The sequence below is a fragment of the Brassica napus genome, chromosome A5 (genome assembly GCF_020379485.1).
Source record: "Brassica napus cultivar Da-Ae chromosome A5, Da-Ae, whole genome shotgun sequence".
In the NCBI taxonomy this organism is placed as follows: Eukaryota; Viridiplantae; Streptophyta; class Magnoliopsida; order Brassicales; family Brassicaceae; genus Brassica; species Brassica napus.
The window spans coordinates 21826975-21845412 of record NC_063438.1 but is presented as its reverse complement, the minus strand read 5'-3'; the positions used below and the strand labels follow the sequence as shown (position 1 = coordinate 21845412).

General features: G+C 36.4%; 3 protein-coding genes across 8 annotated transcripts; all 3 read right to left on the bottom strand.

Moving 5' to 3' along the window:
• Positions 1 to 63: 63 nt before the first annotated feature.
• LOC106412213 (uracil-DNA glycosylase, mitochondrial) lies at positions 64 to 1968 on the bottom strand. 2 transcript variants are annotated; one of them, XM_013853117.3, is made up of 7 exons: positions 1582 to 1938; positions 1255 to 1484; positions 1030 to 1188; positions 908 to 938; positions 698 to 833; positions 536 to 619; positions 64 to 380 (listed from the first exon to the last, which is right to left on the bottom strand). In XM_013853117.3, the coding sequence occupies exons 1-7, from the start codon at positions 1841 to 1843 to the stop codon at positions 314 to 316; spliced, it is 969 nt and encodes a 322-aa protein (XP_013708571.2). In that variant the 5' UTR covers positions 1844 to 1938; the 3' UTR covers positions 64 to 313. The 2 variants fall into 2 exon arrangements, 1 of the variants encoding a protein (XP_013708571.2); XR_007339505.1 differs by having other exon boundaries at positions 307 to 380; positions 744 to 833; positions 1582 to 1968.
• Positions 1969 to 2471: 503 nt separating this feature from the next.
• On the bottom strand, positions 2472 to 4755 carry LOC106412890 (agamous-like MADS-box protein AGL103). Its single transcript, XM_013853765.3, has one exon. It carries the CDS (start codon positions 4082 to 4084, stop codon positions 2972 to 2974), a length of 1113 nt encoding a protein of 370 aa, XP_013709219.1. The 5' UTR covers positions 4085 to 4755; the 3' UTR covers positions 2472 to 2971.
• A 152-nt stretch (positions 4756 to 4907) lies between these two features.
• Positions 4908 to 8647, bottom strand: LOC106414099 (UDP-glucuronate:xylan alpha-glucuronosyltransferase 1-like). 5 transcript variants are annotated; one of them, XM_048779642.1, is made up of 6 exons: positions 8509 to 8638; positions 8177 to 8407; positions 7408 to 8027; positions 6241 to 7013; positions 6060 to 6147; positions 4966 to 5338 (listed from the first exon to the last, which is right to left on the bottom strand). In XM_048779642.1, exons 1-6 carry the CDS (start codon positions 8580 to 8582, stop codon positions 5283 to 5285), a joined length of 1842 nt encoding a protein of 613 aa, XP_048635599.1. In that variant the 5' UTR covers positions 8583 to 8638; the 3' UTR covers positions 4966 to 5282. The 5 variants fall into 5 exon arrangements, with proteins under 5 accessions (XP_048635598.1, XP_048635597.1, XP_048635599.1 ...); XM_048779641.1 differs by lacking the exon at positions 6060 to 6147 and having other exon boundaries at positions 4908 to 5338; positions 8177 to 8404; positions 8509 to 8647; XM_048779640.1 differs by lacking the exon at positions 6060 to 6147 and having other exon boundaries at positions 4908 to 5338.
• Positions 8648 to 18438: the final 9791 nt, after the last annotated feature.

Below are 18438 nucleotides of genomic sequence, written 5' to 3'. Positions count from 1 at the left end.
ACGCACTTGGCCATAGTTTTAACATATTCCACCATCAATAGATTTTTACTTTTCCCAAGGAAGTTCTACAGTTAAGCAGCAGTAATAAAAAACACACAACATTCTTCAAAGAGTTCAAAATGAAGATACAGTTTGCAACTACTTTGTCATATAGTTAGGTACACTAACGGCGTATGCTTAGTCGTCTAGACTGCCATGATAACATAATAAATCACAAAAGGAGCATTGAACTGTTAAAGCTTCAAGCTTTGTTCACCAAAAAGGTTGGCTTCCCAAGAGCACTCTTCACTTCCTCTTGGCTTTAACACTGAGGTTAGAGTTGCCAGTCTATAGGGGGAGTGCCCATTTGCTCAAGTAGCTGGTTCGCTCGAGAGAAATGCCTGTCCAAACGTGGAACATTAATGACAACATAAGCTCAATGCGCAAGTCATGGCATGTTTTGCAGACGCACGGAAACTTTGGTCACACTATGCATTTGAATAGGCATGGGAGAGAGAGAGAGAGAAAAAAAAGGGTTTAGAGGACATGAGCTAACCTGCAATTGAAGAAGCCTCTATGCGCTGACAAACCAGATGGATGAGCTGCTGTGAGAATGTGATGTTTACTCCCATCTATCAACCTGCAATGATCATAACAAAAAATTGAAGTCTCATACAAGATAAACAACAAAGAAGAGTCAAAGAAGCTACAAGTCTACTTGGATTTCTCTTGAGCGTATTTTCCCCAGAGGAGAAAGACAACACCTTGCTTCTGCTGCGAGATACTTCGAATGACAGCATCAGTGAATTGTTCCCATCCTTTTTTTGCATGTGAATTCGGCTGTTTACTCCTTACTGAATCACAAGGCAAAAAACAACAACAACATTTGTAAGAAGAATTGCAGGATTTTGACGTTTGGTACACTTACCTGTAAGAACAGCATTCAACAGCAAAACACCCTAAAAGAGGAAGTCAAAAGTGAATTGCATGATCTTATCCTCCAAGTAAGCTGAAAACTGATGTAACAAATAAGCAGAGAGATCCATTTACCTGCAGAGCCCATTTCTGTAGATTACCATGACGAGGGATAGAACAGCCAACATCTTTATGAAGCTCCTTAAATATGTTCAAAAGACTAGACGGAAGCTTCTCCCCTTCAGGCACAGAGAAAGACAAACCCATAGCTTGACCAGGTCCATGGTAAGGATCCTAAAATCAAACACATTAAAGTATCATAACAAGAATCCGGGAAACTCTTCAAAGAAACTATTGTACCTGTCCGATAATGACAGCCTTGACTCGATCAAAAGGAGTTGTATTTAGAGCATTGAAAACCAAATGCTGCGGCGGGTAAATAGGAGGGGCTTGACCGTCAATGATGATCTCACGTTCAAGGAAACAAGAAAGGGTCTTGGCGTAGGGCTTGTCCAATTCACCAGGGAGAGCTTTAAGCCATGATTCTTCAACTAAGAGCTCAGTCAATGGCACGTAGCAGCTTCCTTCAGCTACACAATTTTCAAAATCAATCTAAACCATAGGGTTCTAGCTACTGTAATGGGAGAGAGACGCAAGAAGACAACAAATCAACTAAAAAGGACAAACCTTTCGCTTTTGTGACCTTCTCGGAGCAGAGGGCGAGGTTGCGTTTGGATTTGGCTACGGATTTGTTGAGCTCAGAGCGAGTGATTTGCTCTGGTGTAAGGCCGGCCGAGTCGTCGGCGACGGTTACGCGAGGCGGCGATTTTGCTGCAGAGTCCAGACCGTGGGACCCACCGGAGGCGGAAACGGCGGGAAAGGAAGAAGCTTTGTGGCGTTTGGGAGGTTGAAAATAATCCATTAGGGTTTTAGGTGTCGACGAAGCCATCTTCGTTTCAGATTGCAATTCACTTCGGAGAAAGTTCCCAACTTTTTTTCTTCTACTCCCGGTAAAAGCCAGTGGAGAGTTTTTAGAATGGCGGGAGCAACGGTACAGATCGGTTTAAACCGGTTAAGAGCCTAATTGTACAATTCGTTAATGCACACCCTTTTTCAAGGACAATATGCACTTCCAATTTACATTTTTGGAAACGTGTTTCTTTCAACTATGGTTAGTATTTTAATTGAAAAGACCATGAAGAAAAGGGATCTAAGAGAAATCAATACTCTCTCGAATAGATGAGGATCTCTGAAATTTGGTTTAAAGTTTCTCTAAAAAGATAAACACACTTTTGCTCTATCAGACTGAAGTTACTTTGAGTAGGCATGATTTGGCTGGACAGCCATGGAAAATTCTGAATGCAAGGGCATCTGGGCTATAGTTGCTGAGATGTTGCTAATCTGATTGATTTGGTCCTTGGTCACACTACTTTTGGCCGGAACAAGTTTCTCCAACATTGAATGATGGTTATCTTGATAAACTTTTTCCAATCTCAGGATTGCTCAAGTTCGAGCCTACTGAGAAACCTGCAGCAGCCGCATCTATCACTTGACGTTGACTTCCTCCAGCGGTCACTGAGCTTTGGTACATCAAATACATTATGGGTTGTCCATTATGGAAAAAATTGGTGCATGTCTAGTTTCATCTTGTTCAGAATAATAACTGTTAACGTTATTCTGTGAGACTCTGATTCTAGTCCTAGCTTCTCCTGGGTACCGATATCTTTCGCAGCAGCAGAGCTCCTTCTTGCAGTACGCTCTCTTGTTGAAGTCTACTTCTTCGTTTTTTTCAATGCAAGTGGTTAATGACTAGGTGACAGATGGGAACGTCACAACAAAATAGGCTTCCATTAAGCAAACATTAATTATTATCATTAAAAAATCTCACAATAGCAAAAGCTGAACAGAGACATTCATGTAGATATTATTGTTAATAGACACAAAAACAAACTCACAATATAGTTAGTCACGGTGCAGACACAGTTGACAAGACAGAGAATGATTAACTGTCCTCTAAAATATAATATATAAGAATATGCTTCTAAGTTATAAGAGACATTGCCAGAGATCAAATCTCCTAGAGAGGTCTGATGTTTTGTGTTGAACGATCCATGTATTGAAAACCAAGTGGTGCTCTTTGTCCTGGATATTGAACAGGCTGATGATGTGAAAAACCATAGGCGTTATTGTTGCTGTTGTTGTTGTAGCCGAACATGTCCATGTTCTGTAACCCGTTAATCCCAGTGCCTTGCGTCCAAAGTAACCCCGAATAATCTTCCGAACTCATGTTGTTGATGCCAGTTTCTTGTACACCAAGAAAGCCGGAGTAATCTTCCATATTGTAAGAGTTCTGATGAAACTGGTTTGGAAAAACATTAACATTGTTGGTGTTGATGTTGTTGTTGTTGTAGGGTAACATGTTCATGCTCAGGAACTCATTTATTCCAGTTTCTTGTACACCAAGTAACCTCGAGTAACTTTCCATATTAGGATTCTGGTGTATCGTCAGTGAATTCGGAAGCGGTGCTAGAGATTGCGACTGGTTAAAACCTGATGTAGAGACTGGGAGTTGCGGTAACGTACCGGTTCCATGGTTATACTGATCCATTGAAACCTGGTTTGAATGTTGTTGAAGATGATTCATCTGTTCTTGACCAGTCATGGTAGTATAATACATATTCCTCTGTCTCTGAGATTCAACAGCACCTCGAAGCCTATGTTGCAGTTTGGTTTCACTATGCTCCAAGGACTGGATCAGTTCCGTGAGTTGCTCCACAGAGCAATTATCAAACCTCGGATCCCAATCCGGATACTTGCAACTGGATTCAACTTTCACTTTCTTCATCTTCTTCTTCTTCTTGGAATCCTCTTTATTAATCTTCTTGAGAAACTTGTCAAGATCGTCTTGTCCTTTGCGCCGCTTCATATCGCTTAACTGACTGTACCTTCGAGCCATGTCTTTGACCTTCTCTCTGTCTTTAGGCCATGTTTTAAGCTCTCCTTCTGATCCGTAGTAGATGACGCAGACTTCGATTCCACAGAGAATTGAAAGCTCTCGAGCTTTCTTGAAGACAGTCACTTGTCTTTTAGCTAAGCTTGTAGCTTTCAAAGAGGAAGTTTTTTGGAAGTGGTTTTGTCGAATTTGCGACGAAGACGAAGAAGGTAAACAAGCCAAAGAAGAAGAAGACATCGCCGGTTATGTTTGGGTCTGTAACTGGTGTATTGAATGAAAAGAGTTGTGATTATTATTATTCATTATGTTTCCAAATATATACAAGACCTAATTTTCTATTTTCTATTTTCTATTTTAAGTCATTAATCTTGAAAGATCATTAATGATTTCTGAAATATTCGGTTTACATTTTTATTGTATGACTTTCCATTTTATTAATTTCGATGCTAAACTATGTCTTTCGGCTAAATAATTAGGAAAATCTCTACACAGATAACAGAATAACAGAATGAATGTATGATCATGATGTATACATTGCATGCTGCACAAGTAAACAGTGTTGTCATTGTTTAATTTAAGTTATTTAACTAAAGTTATAAATTATTTACATTTTCTGTATATATAATTTGAATTTTGCTAACATTATTTTTTGTATTTTAAATTAGCATCAGAAGTATTCTCTTTAAATAAATAATAGCATAAATTGGACGGTAAATACATGATGAATAGGTTTCAACATGTTAAATCTACAAAAGAAACAATGAGGGGAGAAGACATCATAAAGCTTGGTCGATCGCTGCTCAGGTTACTCGATCCATTGATAAAACAATGAGGAATCATATTAGTTCTCTAAAGTACAGAGGGGAACACAAGTTCGAAGGGTTGATGCGGAGATGGTTTGAAGTGGCCCCTTAGGCTTCTCAATTTGCCTTAGTGTTTAAAAGTTTATTCTAAAGTAGAGTAGTTATATTCTTTACCAAGCATATTCTTTTGTAAATGTTTTTACCTTTTGAGTTTTGATCAATAAATTTGAAATTTCATCAAAAAAAAATCTACAAAAGAAACAAAAAAAACAGTTTTTTCCAATTAAAAGAAAAAATATAGGAAAAATTAGTTATACATCTGATATTGACCTAATTTCACAGGCAAAAAAATATAATGAAAATTCATTAATATATATATATATATATATATATATATATGTTTATATGTATCTCGTCACAAGTTATGGCCGGGAAGCGAGGTTTTCCGGACGGCGGTGATGGCCGGTGGTGTTGGTACAAAAGACTCGTAGTCGGTCCAGTTTGATTCTCCCCAATGCCGCAACATGCTTTTCCAGTTACACAGTTTATCGATGCAAATCTTGAATCTCTTGTCCTTTACTCTTATTTTCCAGTGGCCGTCGGCATAGTTCGCAGCCTCGGCTTGCCGGCGATCATATTCCAGCTGAGCCTTTTGCTTGGATCGCAAGTAACAAAATTGATGAAGCTCCTACAATACATCATCACACCTTTACCAATTAACTCACCTCAATTTTGGTATAAATCGAGAAAAATGTTATATCTAAAAACCAAAATTTCGTAGATTAATATGTTTTTCAATTAAAGAAACATAAATAATTGTCTATATAAATGCTATAAAAGTAATGTTATTTAAATTACCTCCAATCTGAATAATAGAATAATTGTTTGATGTTAGAAAAATGCTGTAAAAATGATGTGTGTATTGAGAGCTTGATTGGTTTTTCCGCTACCACCCGCGAACGCAGCTTTTGCGATTGGTAGCGGTTGACAGCGTTTCGAAACAATCATACAAACCGCTACAAATCGCTTCAAACCGCTCCAAACCTCTTAAAATCAAAAGCTGATTCCAGCTAGCGTTTGCGGTTGCGGGCGGTTGCGGGAGGATACTTTTTTTTTTTAAACCATATAAATACAAAAATAAAAATAAAAATAAAATTTTTAAAATGGAATTATAAAATACTAAAATATATCTATTATATTTTAATTAATTTATAAAATTTTAAAATAAAAATATTTTCTATAATTTAAAAAATTTAAAACTATAACTTTGAAAATATAATTTACATATTTATTATAATATTATGATTTTTGATATTTTTATATTATATAAAATGTAAATATTGTTAATTTATTATTTAACCGCTGCTGTATTTGGTAGTTAACCAGTTATAAGTATCCTGCAAACGCACCAATTTCTAACCGCAGAACCAGTCGTACAAATCTCTTAAAACCGCTAGAAACCGCATCCGCAAACGCCCGCAGCCGCAACCGCAACCGCTGCGTTTGAACCAGTCAGACCCTCTAAGACAAAGATTTGGTCGTGTGATGTATCTAACATACCTGTCTTTAGGAAAAAGAAAAAAAACATACCTGTGGCATTGCGTCGTGGACCATCCACCATCGTCGGTGAGCAATATCTGTCGCAAACTCAACGAATATGTCGGAGTTGAAGTTACAGTCATAGTCACGGTAACATAGCCATGGCTTCATCCCCAGGTAATGAAGAACATAAAGAATAGGAGGCTCTGCTCCAAACAACTCCGTTTTCTTGCGCTTCACGTCATCTTCATCCCCAACCCAAAAATGCTTCAAGAAATTCATGTGTTTCGGAATCCGATGCCACCACGTGAACACCTCGTTCAAGTAACCTTGATCTCCACCGTTGTACGACTCAATCTCGTTTATATGTTCCATCAAAAGCTGAAACGTGCAGTTGCAAGGCTCGATCACCATAACTCCCGAGTTAAACAGAGTGCCATTGTTTCCCGTAGCTGAGATCTCAGGCATCGAGAACAAGAAGTCGATGTTTCTCAAGATTAAGAGATCTGCATCTATGAAGATGATTTTGTCGTAGTCAGTGAGTTGCCATAGTCTGAACTTGCTGTAGTTCCACTCGTTGTAAGCGTCTTTCTCTGCTTTAGGGTTTCGAATCCGCTGTATTGTCCTGATTTGCCAACCAGCAGCTTCGAGTCCGCTCCTGTGATAACCGCTGATGTTTTCATCGACGACGATCACGAGGTCTCTCGTTGAGCCTGACTGTCTTATGCTCTGTGCGGCCGCGATTGCTCCGCAGACGTAAACGTGAGCAGAATGAAGAATTGTTGCGTAAGCTTCTCTTTTAGGGTTTCCTAAGCTTGGTCTCTCTGTAAAGTCCATAGAACAAAACATAACTTACCAATTAACTTAGGCAAATGACTTAAACAGCACAAAAATATATAATAAAAATAGCACACAAGTTTTTTTTTCTGAAAAAACATTAACTAAATGGTAAAATAACTAAATTATTCCAAATATCCTTATCATAACCCCGCCCATAAAATATATTAAACTCTAAACTTTATCACTAAATTCAAAATCAAATATAAAATATAATAGTTCTTTAAAAAACTTTTAATTAATGCTAATTTGAGAATTTCCCCATTTTATACTATTTTGATTAAAAAATGTTTTAGTGATATTTTATGATATTTCTTTATTAACTTCGCATGATTCATATTCAAATCTAAAAACAAGTTAATTAGGGATTATTTGTTTCACCTTTGATTCCGAAAGGAAGAGAGAGCTCACAAGAACCAATAGGAAGCTGAAGCTTGTCTCTCAAGGTATCAAGATTAGGTTTATACAACCAAACATCGCCTCTCCTAGACACGAGATCCTTACACCGAAATAGATTCGGCATCGGGAAACATCTCGAGACAAACATCACGTGACCTCCGAAGAACCCTTTCGCCGAAGCTGCCACCGTTGCTGCCGCCATCTGCAGATGCAATCTCGCGACGTCTCTTGACCAGTTTCCTTCGTTCCGACAAGGAAGCTTCACAACGACCAGATCTAGTCTTCTTGTAGGCACTTTGATCTTTGGGAGGTTAGGACAAACAGGGACATCTTTTTCTTGCTCCTCATCGATCCACTCTGGGTAGAGTGCGTCCCAAGTCACGTTCTTTTCTGCGTGCTCCAAATCTAATTCAACAACGTTTTCATCATCCTCGTTGTCTTTAGTCATGGCTACATCTCTCCACCGTCGGATCTCTTTCGTATCGAAATTTAAGACACCAATCGTACGGCCTTCTTGAACGCTTGCAATGGTTTTGGTCACATCGTCCCAACTTATCTCCAGGTCCGAGACATATCTTGGATCTTGTCTTCTCCATATCCATCTAATTTCCACATATGGTCGTGTTAATATACAAAAAACAGAACTTCTATTGGTTTGATAGAATTCTTTTAAACGTTACTTTGATCGATCACTAACGGTATTTATAGAATAAATTATCAAATATTCAAATATGTAAATTACAAAACCTACCTAGAAGAGTGGGAAAGGGAATGATAAGCTTCAGGGGAATAGATGATGGTGAAGAGAGTAGCCGATAAAAGGATACACAAGAGAACCTTCACGATCTGAAACACGCTGCAACAACAACTACTGTTTTTGTCTTGTGTCGGAAAATTGAGGATATTAAAAGGTTTCACCATATCCGATCTGCCACCGCTTTTGCTGTTTCTCCGGAACCTTCTCTTGCATATTGCTTCACTGCTTCGCAGTTATAAACAACAAACACAACTTTTAGACGAGTTATTTCAGCTGATATTGAACAACTTATGGATATATAATAAGAGAGTAATATATGTGCTTACATGGAAGCTGAGAGGCGACGCCGAGGGTCTCCGGTTGCAGAGGTTGCAACGACAGCGGCGGGAGGGTTTGCCATTTAAAGCTTGGGGATTTAGACACTAGAATTTGAAAAGAGAGGAGAGAGCAATATAGGTGAGACTTAACGTCTCTTTTAATCTTCTTATATATATTTTCATTGTTTCTATTTTTGTTATTGTGGAAATAAAATAGGGGTTTTTGCCAAAACTAACCTACAACTTGATTTTAATCTCAAACCTATACCCAAACTTGAATCAAATGCAAAACTAACCTAAAAGCCTAGTAAAATTACAGCTCAGCCTCTTGTGACCAAACAAAAAAACATAAGCCATTTTTACGAATATAGCCCCAGTAAATCGTCTGAGTCGTCTGAGATGTTGGAAGTTGTCTGGACGACTGAAGTGTAAGTCGTCTGGTACCAGTTTATTTTAAAAATAATTTATAAATCTTGTAAAAAAATATTTTGATGCGTAAAAAATAAAAATCAAGTAATTATAAACAGTTTTAACTCATATAAATTAAGATATGATAAAATTGATTTGTTTTGAAGATAGATGGGTGGAAGTAGTGAATAATGAAATACTTTGGTTTAGGAGTTTGGCAAACATATGTTGTAGTATTGTATGTATTGTTAGGGTTAGATTTTGGAAAACTAAAATGTCTTTTTTTAAATTAGTTTTCACCTATATGTGTTTATTTCTGTGTATAGTAAACACTTTTCAAATTTGATTTGGTTTTATGAAGTGTTTATTAGATAATTAAGTTTAGGGGTTATGTTTAGGGTGTGGACGACTTATATTTCAGTCGTCTGTTGAATAATTTACCCGGACGACGTATATTTCAGTCGTCCACATCGTACCGAACCTTATATTTTACCAATGTACGTTTTAACCTAACCGGATCATTTTACTCGGACGACTTACATTTCAGTCGTCTGGCGAAGAAATTAAAACAGACGACTTACATGTAAGTCGTCCAAATATTCCCGCCTAAAATTTTTTTAAAAAAATTATTTTTCCGCTTAAATAATTTAAACCAGACGACTTACTTGTAAGTCGTCTGGAAAGTCTTCTTTTAGTTTCCCGCTAAAAATGTTTAATTTCCCGCTAAAAATATTAAACTCTTCTGGACGACTTACATCGTCTGTTTTAATTTCTTTACCAGACGACTGAAATGTAAGTCGTCCAGGAAGTCGTCTGAGTCAAAAATATTTAACCTAATTGGATTTTTTGTCTCCCTATATAAAGAAAAATTTACACATTCTCTCTCCTCCTCTCAAATGGCTGCAACAAAAATGTAATGTTCATCATTCTAAAACTCTCCAACCTCTCTCTAATCTCTTTGACTTGAAAACACCAAACTTTATATGAATTTTTCAGTTTTGTCTCATGTATTTCTTACTAATCTATCTCTTTTGCAGGTTTTTAATCAAATGGTACTCATCTTCCACTAATTTAGAGGTAGATCTATTAATTTTAGATATGTATTTTTGTGTGTTCTATAAATGTAGATTTATCTAATATTCCACTCATTTTCTCTATTTTTAAGTCATTTGAACGTTTTTGGATATGCAGGTTTTTCATATCTGGATTTGATGTGCAGGTTTTTCAGATCTGGAAGACTTCTGGAACGACTTACCTGTTAGTCGTCTGGAAGTCGTCTGGACTTCTTGGAAGTCTTCTGACAAAGTCGTCTGGACTTCCAGGAAGTCGTCTGGACTTCCAGGAAGTCGTCTGGACTTCCAGGAAGTCGTCTGGACTTCTAGAAAGTCGTCTGGATTTTTCTGAGCGTTTTGGTAAGTTCTTATGTCTGATTTTTCTTCATTTGGTAACTTCTTGTTGTATAAAGTTCTTACTTTTTTCCCAAACTAAAACTCTCCACACTCACTCTAATCTCTTTGACTTGAAAACACCAAACTTTATATGAATTTTTCAATTTTGTCTCATGTCTTTCTTACTAATCTATTTTTTTTTTGCAGGTTTTTGATTAGATGATACTCATCTTCCACTAATTTAAAAGTAGATCTATTATTTTTAGATATGTATTTTTGTGTGTTCTGTAAAGGTAGATTTATCTAATTTTCCACTCATTTTTTCTGTTTTTAAGCCATTTGAACGTTTTTGAATATGCAGATTTTTCAGATCTGGATTTAATATGCAGGTTTTTCAGATCTGGAAGAATTCTGGGACGACTTACTTGTTAGTCGTCTGGAAGTCGTCTGGAAGTCTTCTGGAAATCGTCTGGACTTCCTAAAAGTCGTCTGGACTTCCTAAAAGTCATCTGGACTTCTTGTAAAGTCGTCTGAAAGTCATCTGAACTTCCTAAAAGTCTTCTGGCAAAGTCGTCTGAACTTCCTGGAAGTCGTCTGGACTTCTTAGAAGTCGTCTGGACTTCTTAAAAGTCGTCTGGTCTTGTCTACTCAAGTGGAATCCAAACTTGTCTTTGTAGATGAATGATCTATAATAGTTTTGTTTGTGGTTTGTTTTGTGAATTGCATGTATACTCTTTTAGTTGTGAATTTTTTGTAAAATCAGTAATAATGTTTTCCAAGATGTATTAAATGTGCTAACAATGTGTTTACACATTTACAAATCAATGAAATAATAGACTTCAGTAGCCTTTTTCTTATCTTTGGATCTCTCATATGCAATAATAAACTCCAATGGCCTTTTTCTTATCTTAATAAACAAGAATGTTGGTAGCTTCATATTGATACAGCATTTTAAGAAGCATTTTAACCCTTCTTCCAACTCATAACAATAGTCATCATTATTGTCTATAACAATAATACTTAAGAGATGGAAACAAACAATAGTAACTAGTCAAAGCATATCATATTTTTTATAAGTTTGCATTGAAAAACTTAGTCAAATTTAGTAAAACTAAGGGGGAGAACATATTTTGTAAATATGAGTTTTACATATCTTGAAGTTACTTATCACTCTTAAAAATACAAGTTATTCAAAAACTAACGTAGAAGACTTAAAAACTAGTGGAGAAGAAGCGGACGACTTCAATCTAGGTTGTCTAGACGACTAAACTATATGTCGTCTGGTCAACGCAGAGGTTATTTTTGCAATTGACTTTGAAATCTGTTATTTCGGACGACTGAAAGTTAAGTCGTCTACTATTGTTTGGTTAAAAAAAATTCCAAAAAAGCTAGACGACTTACATTTCAGTCGTCAGAGGTTAGTTTTGCATTTGACTGGATTATTTCAGAAGTTTGACTTTTTGGACGACTTACATTTCAGTCGTCTAGTGAAAATTAAAATAATAATATTTTTTTAAAAGTAGACGACTTACAGTTAAGTCGTCATAGGTTAGTTTTGCAATTGAAAAAAAAACTTCAAGATTTAATTATATACAGACGACTTATAATTCAGTCGTCCACAAGACGACTGAAATGTAAGTCGTCCAGGATTTACGAGGTTTGACCAGAATCTCGGAAAAAAATCCTGGACGACTTACAATTAAGTCGTCTAGTGGACGACTGAATTATAAGTCGTCTGTGTATAATTAAATCTTGAAGTTTTTTTTTCAATTGCAAAACTAACCTATGACTACTTAATTGTAAGTCGTTTACTTTAAAAAAATATTATTATTTTAATTTTCGCCAGACGACTGAAATGTAAGTCGTCTGGGGAAGTCAAACTTCTGAAATTATCCAGTTAAATGCAAAACTAACCTATGACGACTGAAATGTAAGTCGTCTAGGTTCTTTGAAAATTTTTTTGAAACCAAACAATAGTAGATGACTTAACTTCCAGTCGTCTCAGGTTACAGATTTCAAAGTCAATTGCAAAAATAACCTCTGTGTTGACCAGACGACTTCCAGGTAAGTCGTCTACAGCCAGACGACTTCCAGGTAAGTCGTCTACAGCCAGACGACTTCCAGGTAAGTCGTCTACAGCCAGACAACTTCCAGGTAAGTCGTCTACAGCCAGACGACTTCCCAAGTAAGTCGTCTGACGAACAGATCTGGAAAAAAACTCGATGTCATACCTTAAATTGGTGAGATAAGTTCCTTAGCATACATAAGGCTTCTCCAAGCACACAGAATCACAAACGAAAGTCACCCACCCATAATCGTTAGCTTCTATGACTCTATGAACCATAAAAATTTTAGAATCAAAATCTTGAGTTTTTTTAGCTCATTGTGGAGAGAAAGTGAGAGATATGTTGTGTTTAGTTCACAAGAATAGAAAAAGAAGAAGGGTAAATCGATTTTGGGAGCATTAAAAGCTTCAAATTGGTTGTTCATGGTGGTTGTGGTATTGATGACAATGGCAATCTTGTAATTACTTGAAGATGATGAGGGTGAGAGAGTAAAAATGTCATTTTCAAAAAAAAAAAAAAAAAAATTTGATGACATTTTCATAAATTATATGAACTTGTGGAGGTGAATAGGACAAAACCAATTTTCAAAAAAAAAAGAGGTTAGTTTTGTGTTTGACTTTAAGTTGTAGGTCAATTTTGCAAAAACCCCAGCAAAATTACTGTATTTTGCACACTCACCTTTTCAACTAATATATATATATATATATATATATATATATGGTCTATAACATAACATCGAAGATGCATTGTCAAAACATTTTAAATTGAATCTGTTAACGTATAGATGTTTTTTTTAAATATGATTTCCATACGGATAATATTGCACGCTTTAGTTAAGAGTACTTTCTCAGTTTGTAACTTTCTTAGGATTGAAATATGTTCACCAAACTTTAATCATTTCTTTGTAAAGAAAACCATAATTCTTTTCAAAATTATATTGTTTTAAACAAAATATAGCCGGTTACAAGAAAATTAAAATACATCAAGGCGCATTTATATGTATCTCACTTGATTAAGCAAAAAAAAAATCTGAAAGTTAAGTCGTTGGTTCTTTTATTCGACAACGTTGATCCATTAATTGTATTTTACTATTGGTGTAGACATGCATTCATGATTAGTTAACACTTGTTTCAACTGGAATTTTTGGTTTTGGGTATACTATTAAACATCACCAAGTGTCCTAATGACGTATTTTAATAACAAAGCAACCGTTGCCATTAACAATCAAAAATTGATAATACTAAATATATATAACGTGTTTATAAACCTTGGTGGCAAAGTAAGGGGAAGATAAGGCAATACAACAAGACAGCTAGCACAATAATACATTGATTCATGGGTTGCAAGGTTTAGAGGTCCTTTCAAGGACTGCTCCCACCAAACTTTTTAGTGTTTGGAATTTGTATTTATTACTGGTTTATCCCAATATATACTAATCTTGATTTTGTGGTTTAGCTAAGTGAGATTAGTGTAGAAACAACTACCACTTAATCAGCTTAAGTTCATTTTATATTCTGACAACTTGTGAATAATCTTTGAATACCTTAGATGAGAAGGAAAATCTAAAATTGTCAGGAACTTGGTCGTCGTTGGCGAAAGAAAACAAAATCTAATAAATCAAGGAGGAATAGATGGTTAGATTCATATCAATTATAATTATTTCTGTGGGTAGACTGTCACGTCTTTTTCACGAATGGATACATTTGACGCATTTGATCTAAATTAAATTAACCTGCTAAAGCTTGTAAAATAGTCGCTCATGTAAAACATGTATAAACGGCACTAGTTTGATTAAGATCATAATAAAGTTAAGAGAATGTCGTGTGAGGAACAAGTATATGATCTGATCTGATCATGAAAGACTAATGAACAATAGATAAATCCACTAACAGTATGAAATTAAATAGTGTAAATAATTAACACTAAGAAAGACGAAGATAGGGAAGGACATGTATCGATCAGAGGACATGAAAGAAAAGCTGAACAGATGAGCTGAAAGAAGGTGGGGACTTGAAAGTTCAAAAAATGCTTTTGATAGGAGCCTTGCACCCATCGCTACGTATGATTTAAGATAATACTCTTTTTTTGGTATGATTCAAGATATTGTTATATAACAACACCATTTTATATTCAATATAAAAGTATCTTATCCCAAACATGATGTTTCTTCATTTGTGTTCATACAGTATCAATATTTACGCACATAGAATTACACATATACGTACCTTCAGATGAACATGTTGTTGACTAGTGACATTGTATTGGAAGCAAAGCAAAGTTATTTACATATTTCCTTTCCAAGGGCCTACAATTTCACCCAAAGCTTCTTTTTTTGTTGTAATTTGTTACAATTGAACAATTCCAATAAGAAATATTGAGAATTACAAGTTTATATATTTATATAGTATTCTAGAGTTGTTTTCGGTATCCAAAATTAAAATTCTAAAAGACAGTTGCTGAACTTCTGACTTTAAAACACACAAAAATACTAGGTGATTTTCCCGTGTTCATGCACAAATATAAATATTTCTAAAGCAAATATACTATAATAACTAATTTCTGTTTAATTTTACTTTTAAATTAATTTATAATTTGTATGCATCATTTATATTAATAATATTATATTATTTTAATTATACATATGAATTTATTTATGTTATATCTAATCAATTTTTATTGTTTTTTGATGTTAGGAGTTTTCAAGGCTCCTAAGACAAATGTTGTAGTATAAATGATTGTCGAACCAGTTCTGAGGGATATCAAAGCACTGAGAATGCAAGTACTCACTTAATCTAAGTGCAACCAATGATTTAGATGGGTTTTAAACTATGACTAAAACTAGAAAGCAATAACAGAATGATACTTTCTTGACTAAAGGAAAAGAGAACTCATGGGTATAGAGATTAGACCTTGGGTGATCAAGTATCAAACTAAAGATGGCAAATGATCAATTAAACTATCAACCTTAAGCCTAGACACAATTCTAAGCAAGCTCTATGTCTAGATGAATGCTCATTTGCTAACATATCTCAAACATCAAATGTCTTTGGTTGAATAATATGAAAGCAATCATTACTAACAAGTCTATTAGCTATCTTAGCATCTTTAACAACAAATGTCTTTGGCAAAGTATACTAAAAGCCTAGGAGAGTTGTCTCAGGCATTTCATCGAACACCTTTCGGGTGAGAAATGCCTAAGGATCAACAACTGAGTGGCCAACTCAGAAGATGCATTATGAATACTCTACTAGCAAGGAACAAGAATGATCTACACTAAAACATCCTAGAACTAACCTAAATCACCCTTAATCTCAATAACCCATGAATTCAAAAGGTGATTACTCACTAATCTCCATGATTCCTCTTAAACCCATATTGGATTTCAGATTAATCATGTAGAGAAACACAGGAAATAGATAAGAACACAGAATTCTCAATAATAAACTGATCAATTCATTCAAAGAGATCCCTTTCCAAAGGTTTTTGGTGGTTTTTTCTAAGAACAAAGATGATGTGCCTCTTGATGGCTTACAGAGTAATAAAACATAGGTTTAGAAAATAAAAACGTGCATAATGAAATGATCAAAATGCCCTTGAAAAATCACAAGTTCGAGCAGAAACAAAACACGGAGCGACCTCAGCCCGTCGCTCCGACATGTCGCTCCAGGCTTCGGGAGCGACCTCGCTGTGTCGCTGCGAGAGGTCGCTCCGGGCTCGTTCTCGCGTCTCCGGGTGATGAAGACGCGAGCGACTTCTCCCTGTCGCTCTGGTATGGTCGCTCTGAGCTTCGGGAGCGACTTCAGCACGTCGCTCTGGAAGGTCGCTCCGAGGTGTAAATGTGTGTCTCCAGACGTGAAAACGCGAGCGACCTTGTGCAGTCGCTCTGGATGAGTCGCTCCGGGATGTGGTGCACAGCGACCTCATGCCGTCGCTCCGAGAGGTCGCTCCGGCAGTGCTCGTCCAAAGATCACTCTAATCACCTCCTTTTGAGCTCCAAATGCACCCAAATGTCTCCAGAAACTCCATGTGGTACTCAAATACCTGATAGAGACATATGCATGCAAAATGCAACCTAGACATGGCTAAGTCCTAATCTATATGATGAAAATGCACATGAATAAATGGATAAAACAATGTAAATATGCAAGATATCAACTCCCCCAGACTTGTTCTTTTACTTGTCCTCAAGTGAACTTTCTAGAACTCATAGGGAGAGAGGTTGAAGGTGGGAGCACATAGCCAAAAGAAACACAACTAGCACACTCTCTTATTACACTCTAGCTTCTCTAGGCCTATCTTAACTCTTTTTGTTCTTACACTCATCATCAAGCATCCACACATTCAAATCAACCAACTCTCACATTCATTAAGCACAAAACATCAGATGAATTCTTGCAAATGGTCAGTTGGTCCAAGTCATTTGGTTGGGTAAGGGAAGGCTTTTATTCAAGTGATTCAAGAAGTTCAAAACATATGATCTTTAAGGTGGTTTACTCTCAAAACAAGTAGCCTTGACATTGCACATAATATATCTAAGAAAGGGACCAACTCATGCATACAATGCTCAATCTCCATTATTCTACCCTTTTCCCAAACATACAATTACACAATCATTCCCAAATGTCAAACCCAACTCACATCTCTCACCAATAGATCCTAAGAACTTTAACTCTTTCTTTTTGAAATCTACAAGGGATTTTTCTACAACCTCAAAACATTTCTTAGCTCCTAACAACTTTGCTAGCCCCCTTTTCTTTCTTTTCTTTTTTTTTCGATTTCTTTTTTTTTTTTTTTTTTTTTTTTTTTTTTTTTTATTTAGGTTGGGGGCCAAGACTTTTCGAAACTAGAGCTAGAGGTTCTCTACTTATCCCAGAAAATCAATTCACTTAAGCACAAAGAGTCTATCCTTTTTATTTTTCATTTCTCCCAAATCATGATCACAACACTCACCCTCCCACCTATAGCTAGACAAAAGAGTGTCCAATCTAGCAAAAATGAAGATCAAGCATTGTCGTTCCCGATACTCTCAACATTATGCGCATGTAAGACTTTCCGAAGAAGGCCTCACTCATCAAACAATGAAAGCTTAAAAGGAAGGAAAGGTTTTGGGAGTGGTCTACCACTAGAGTTTGTCAAAAAGATTGGCATAAAAGATGTGACAACTCCAGTGTGTATAGCCATGACTCAGTACACAAGGGACCCTAAGCAAGAAGCATTAAGTTCATTCATTTCTAATAAGGTTGTAGTTGGCTTCAAAGACTGAGTTTCAGCAATCAACAAGTTTCAGGAAGAGTTTTCAAGGCTCGAAACATACAAGTCTTTTTGAGAGGTGCAAAAGCTACTCAGGTGCAACGTAGTGTTCTTTACAAGGCATTCAAAATCATTGCTCCCAATGCAAGTGAATGCAACCTATATGCTCTAGACTCTCCTAAAAATGCAAATGATGCAAACTAAATGATTGGTTTTTTTTTTTTTTATGCAAATAGGTATGCAATGCATGACTCAATGAAACAACATCAAAGCAAACATGATCAAATACTTGGTACCTCCCCCAAACTTGAGTTACACAGTCTCTGTGTCGTCAAGTAGAGAGAGATACCGAAAAGAAGACTAATATGCAAAAATGAAATGGTATATACAAGGGAGTGTGGTGGGTTACCTTCTATGGGGAATGAGTAGAGGGAGATGCTCCCTCCTCGTCGTCCTCAGGTGGTAACTCTTCAAGGTGCTCATCAGCAGGAGTGTCCATCTCTTCAATGCAGAAGGCTTGCCCGAACACAGTTGGTTTCCTCATTTTCCCCTTGATGTCAAAGTGGAGGATGTTCTCTTTACCCAAATGGAGATCAATCGTGCCCTCCTTCACATTAACAATAGCTCCTGCTGTAGCTAAGAATGGCCTTCCTAGAATCAATGGATCTTGAGCCTCCTCACCCATCTCAAGCACCACAAAATCTGTAGGTATCTCATACCTTCCAATCTTCACAGGGAGGTCCTCTAAGATGCCCACAGGGTACTTCACTGAACGATCAGCTAACACCAGAGAGAGTCTACACTTCTTGTACTGAGTGAATCCAAGC

Excerpts from the sequence above, each read along its gene's own strand:
- LOC106414099 (XM_048779640.1), bottom strand. The coding sequence starts at position 8,582 with ATGGCAAACCCTCCCGCCGCTGTCGTTGCAACCTCTGCAACCGGAGAC. Across the intron at positions 8,028-8,176 it reads TCCCTTTCCCACTCTTCTAG|ATGGATATGGAGAAGACAAG; the intron begins GTAGGTTTTGTA and ends TGTGGAAATTAG. Across the intron at positions 5,339-6,240 it reads TCCACGACGCAATGCCACAG|GAGCTTCATCAATTTTGTTA; the intron begins GTATGTTTTTTT and ends GATGTATTGTAG.
- LOC106412213 (XM_013853117.3), bottom strand. The coding sequence starts at position 1,843 with ATGGCTTCGTCGACACCTAAAACCCTAATGGATTATTTTCAACCTCCC. Across the intron at positions 939-1,029 it reads TACAGAAATGGGCTCTGCAG|GGTGTTTTGCTGTTGAATGC; the intron begins GTAAATGGATCT and ends TTCCTCTTTTAG. Across the intron at positions 381-535 it reads AGAGGCTTCTTCAATTGCAG|GCATTTCTCTCGAGCGAACC; the intron begins GTTAGCTCATGT and ends ACGTTTGGACAG.
- LOC106412890 (XM_013853765.3), bottom strand. The coding sequence starts at position 4,084 with ATGTCTTCTTCTTCTTTGGCTTGTTTACCTTCTTCGTCTTCGTCGCAA.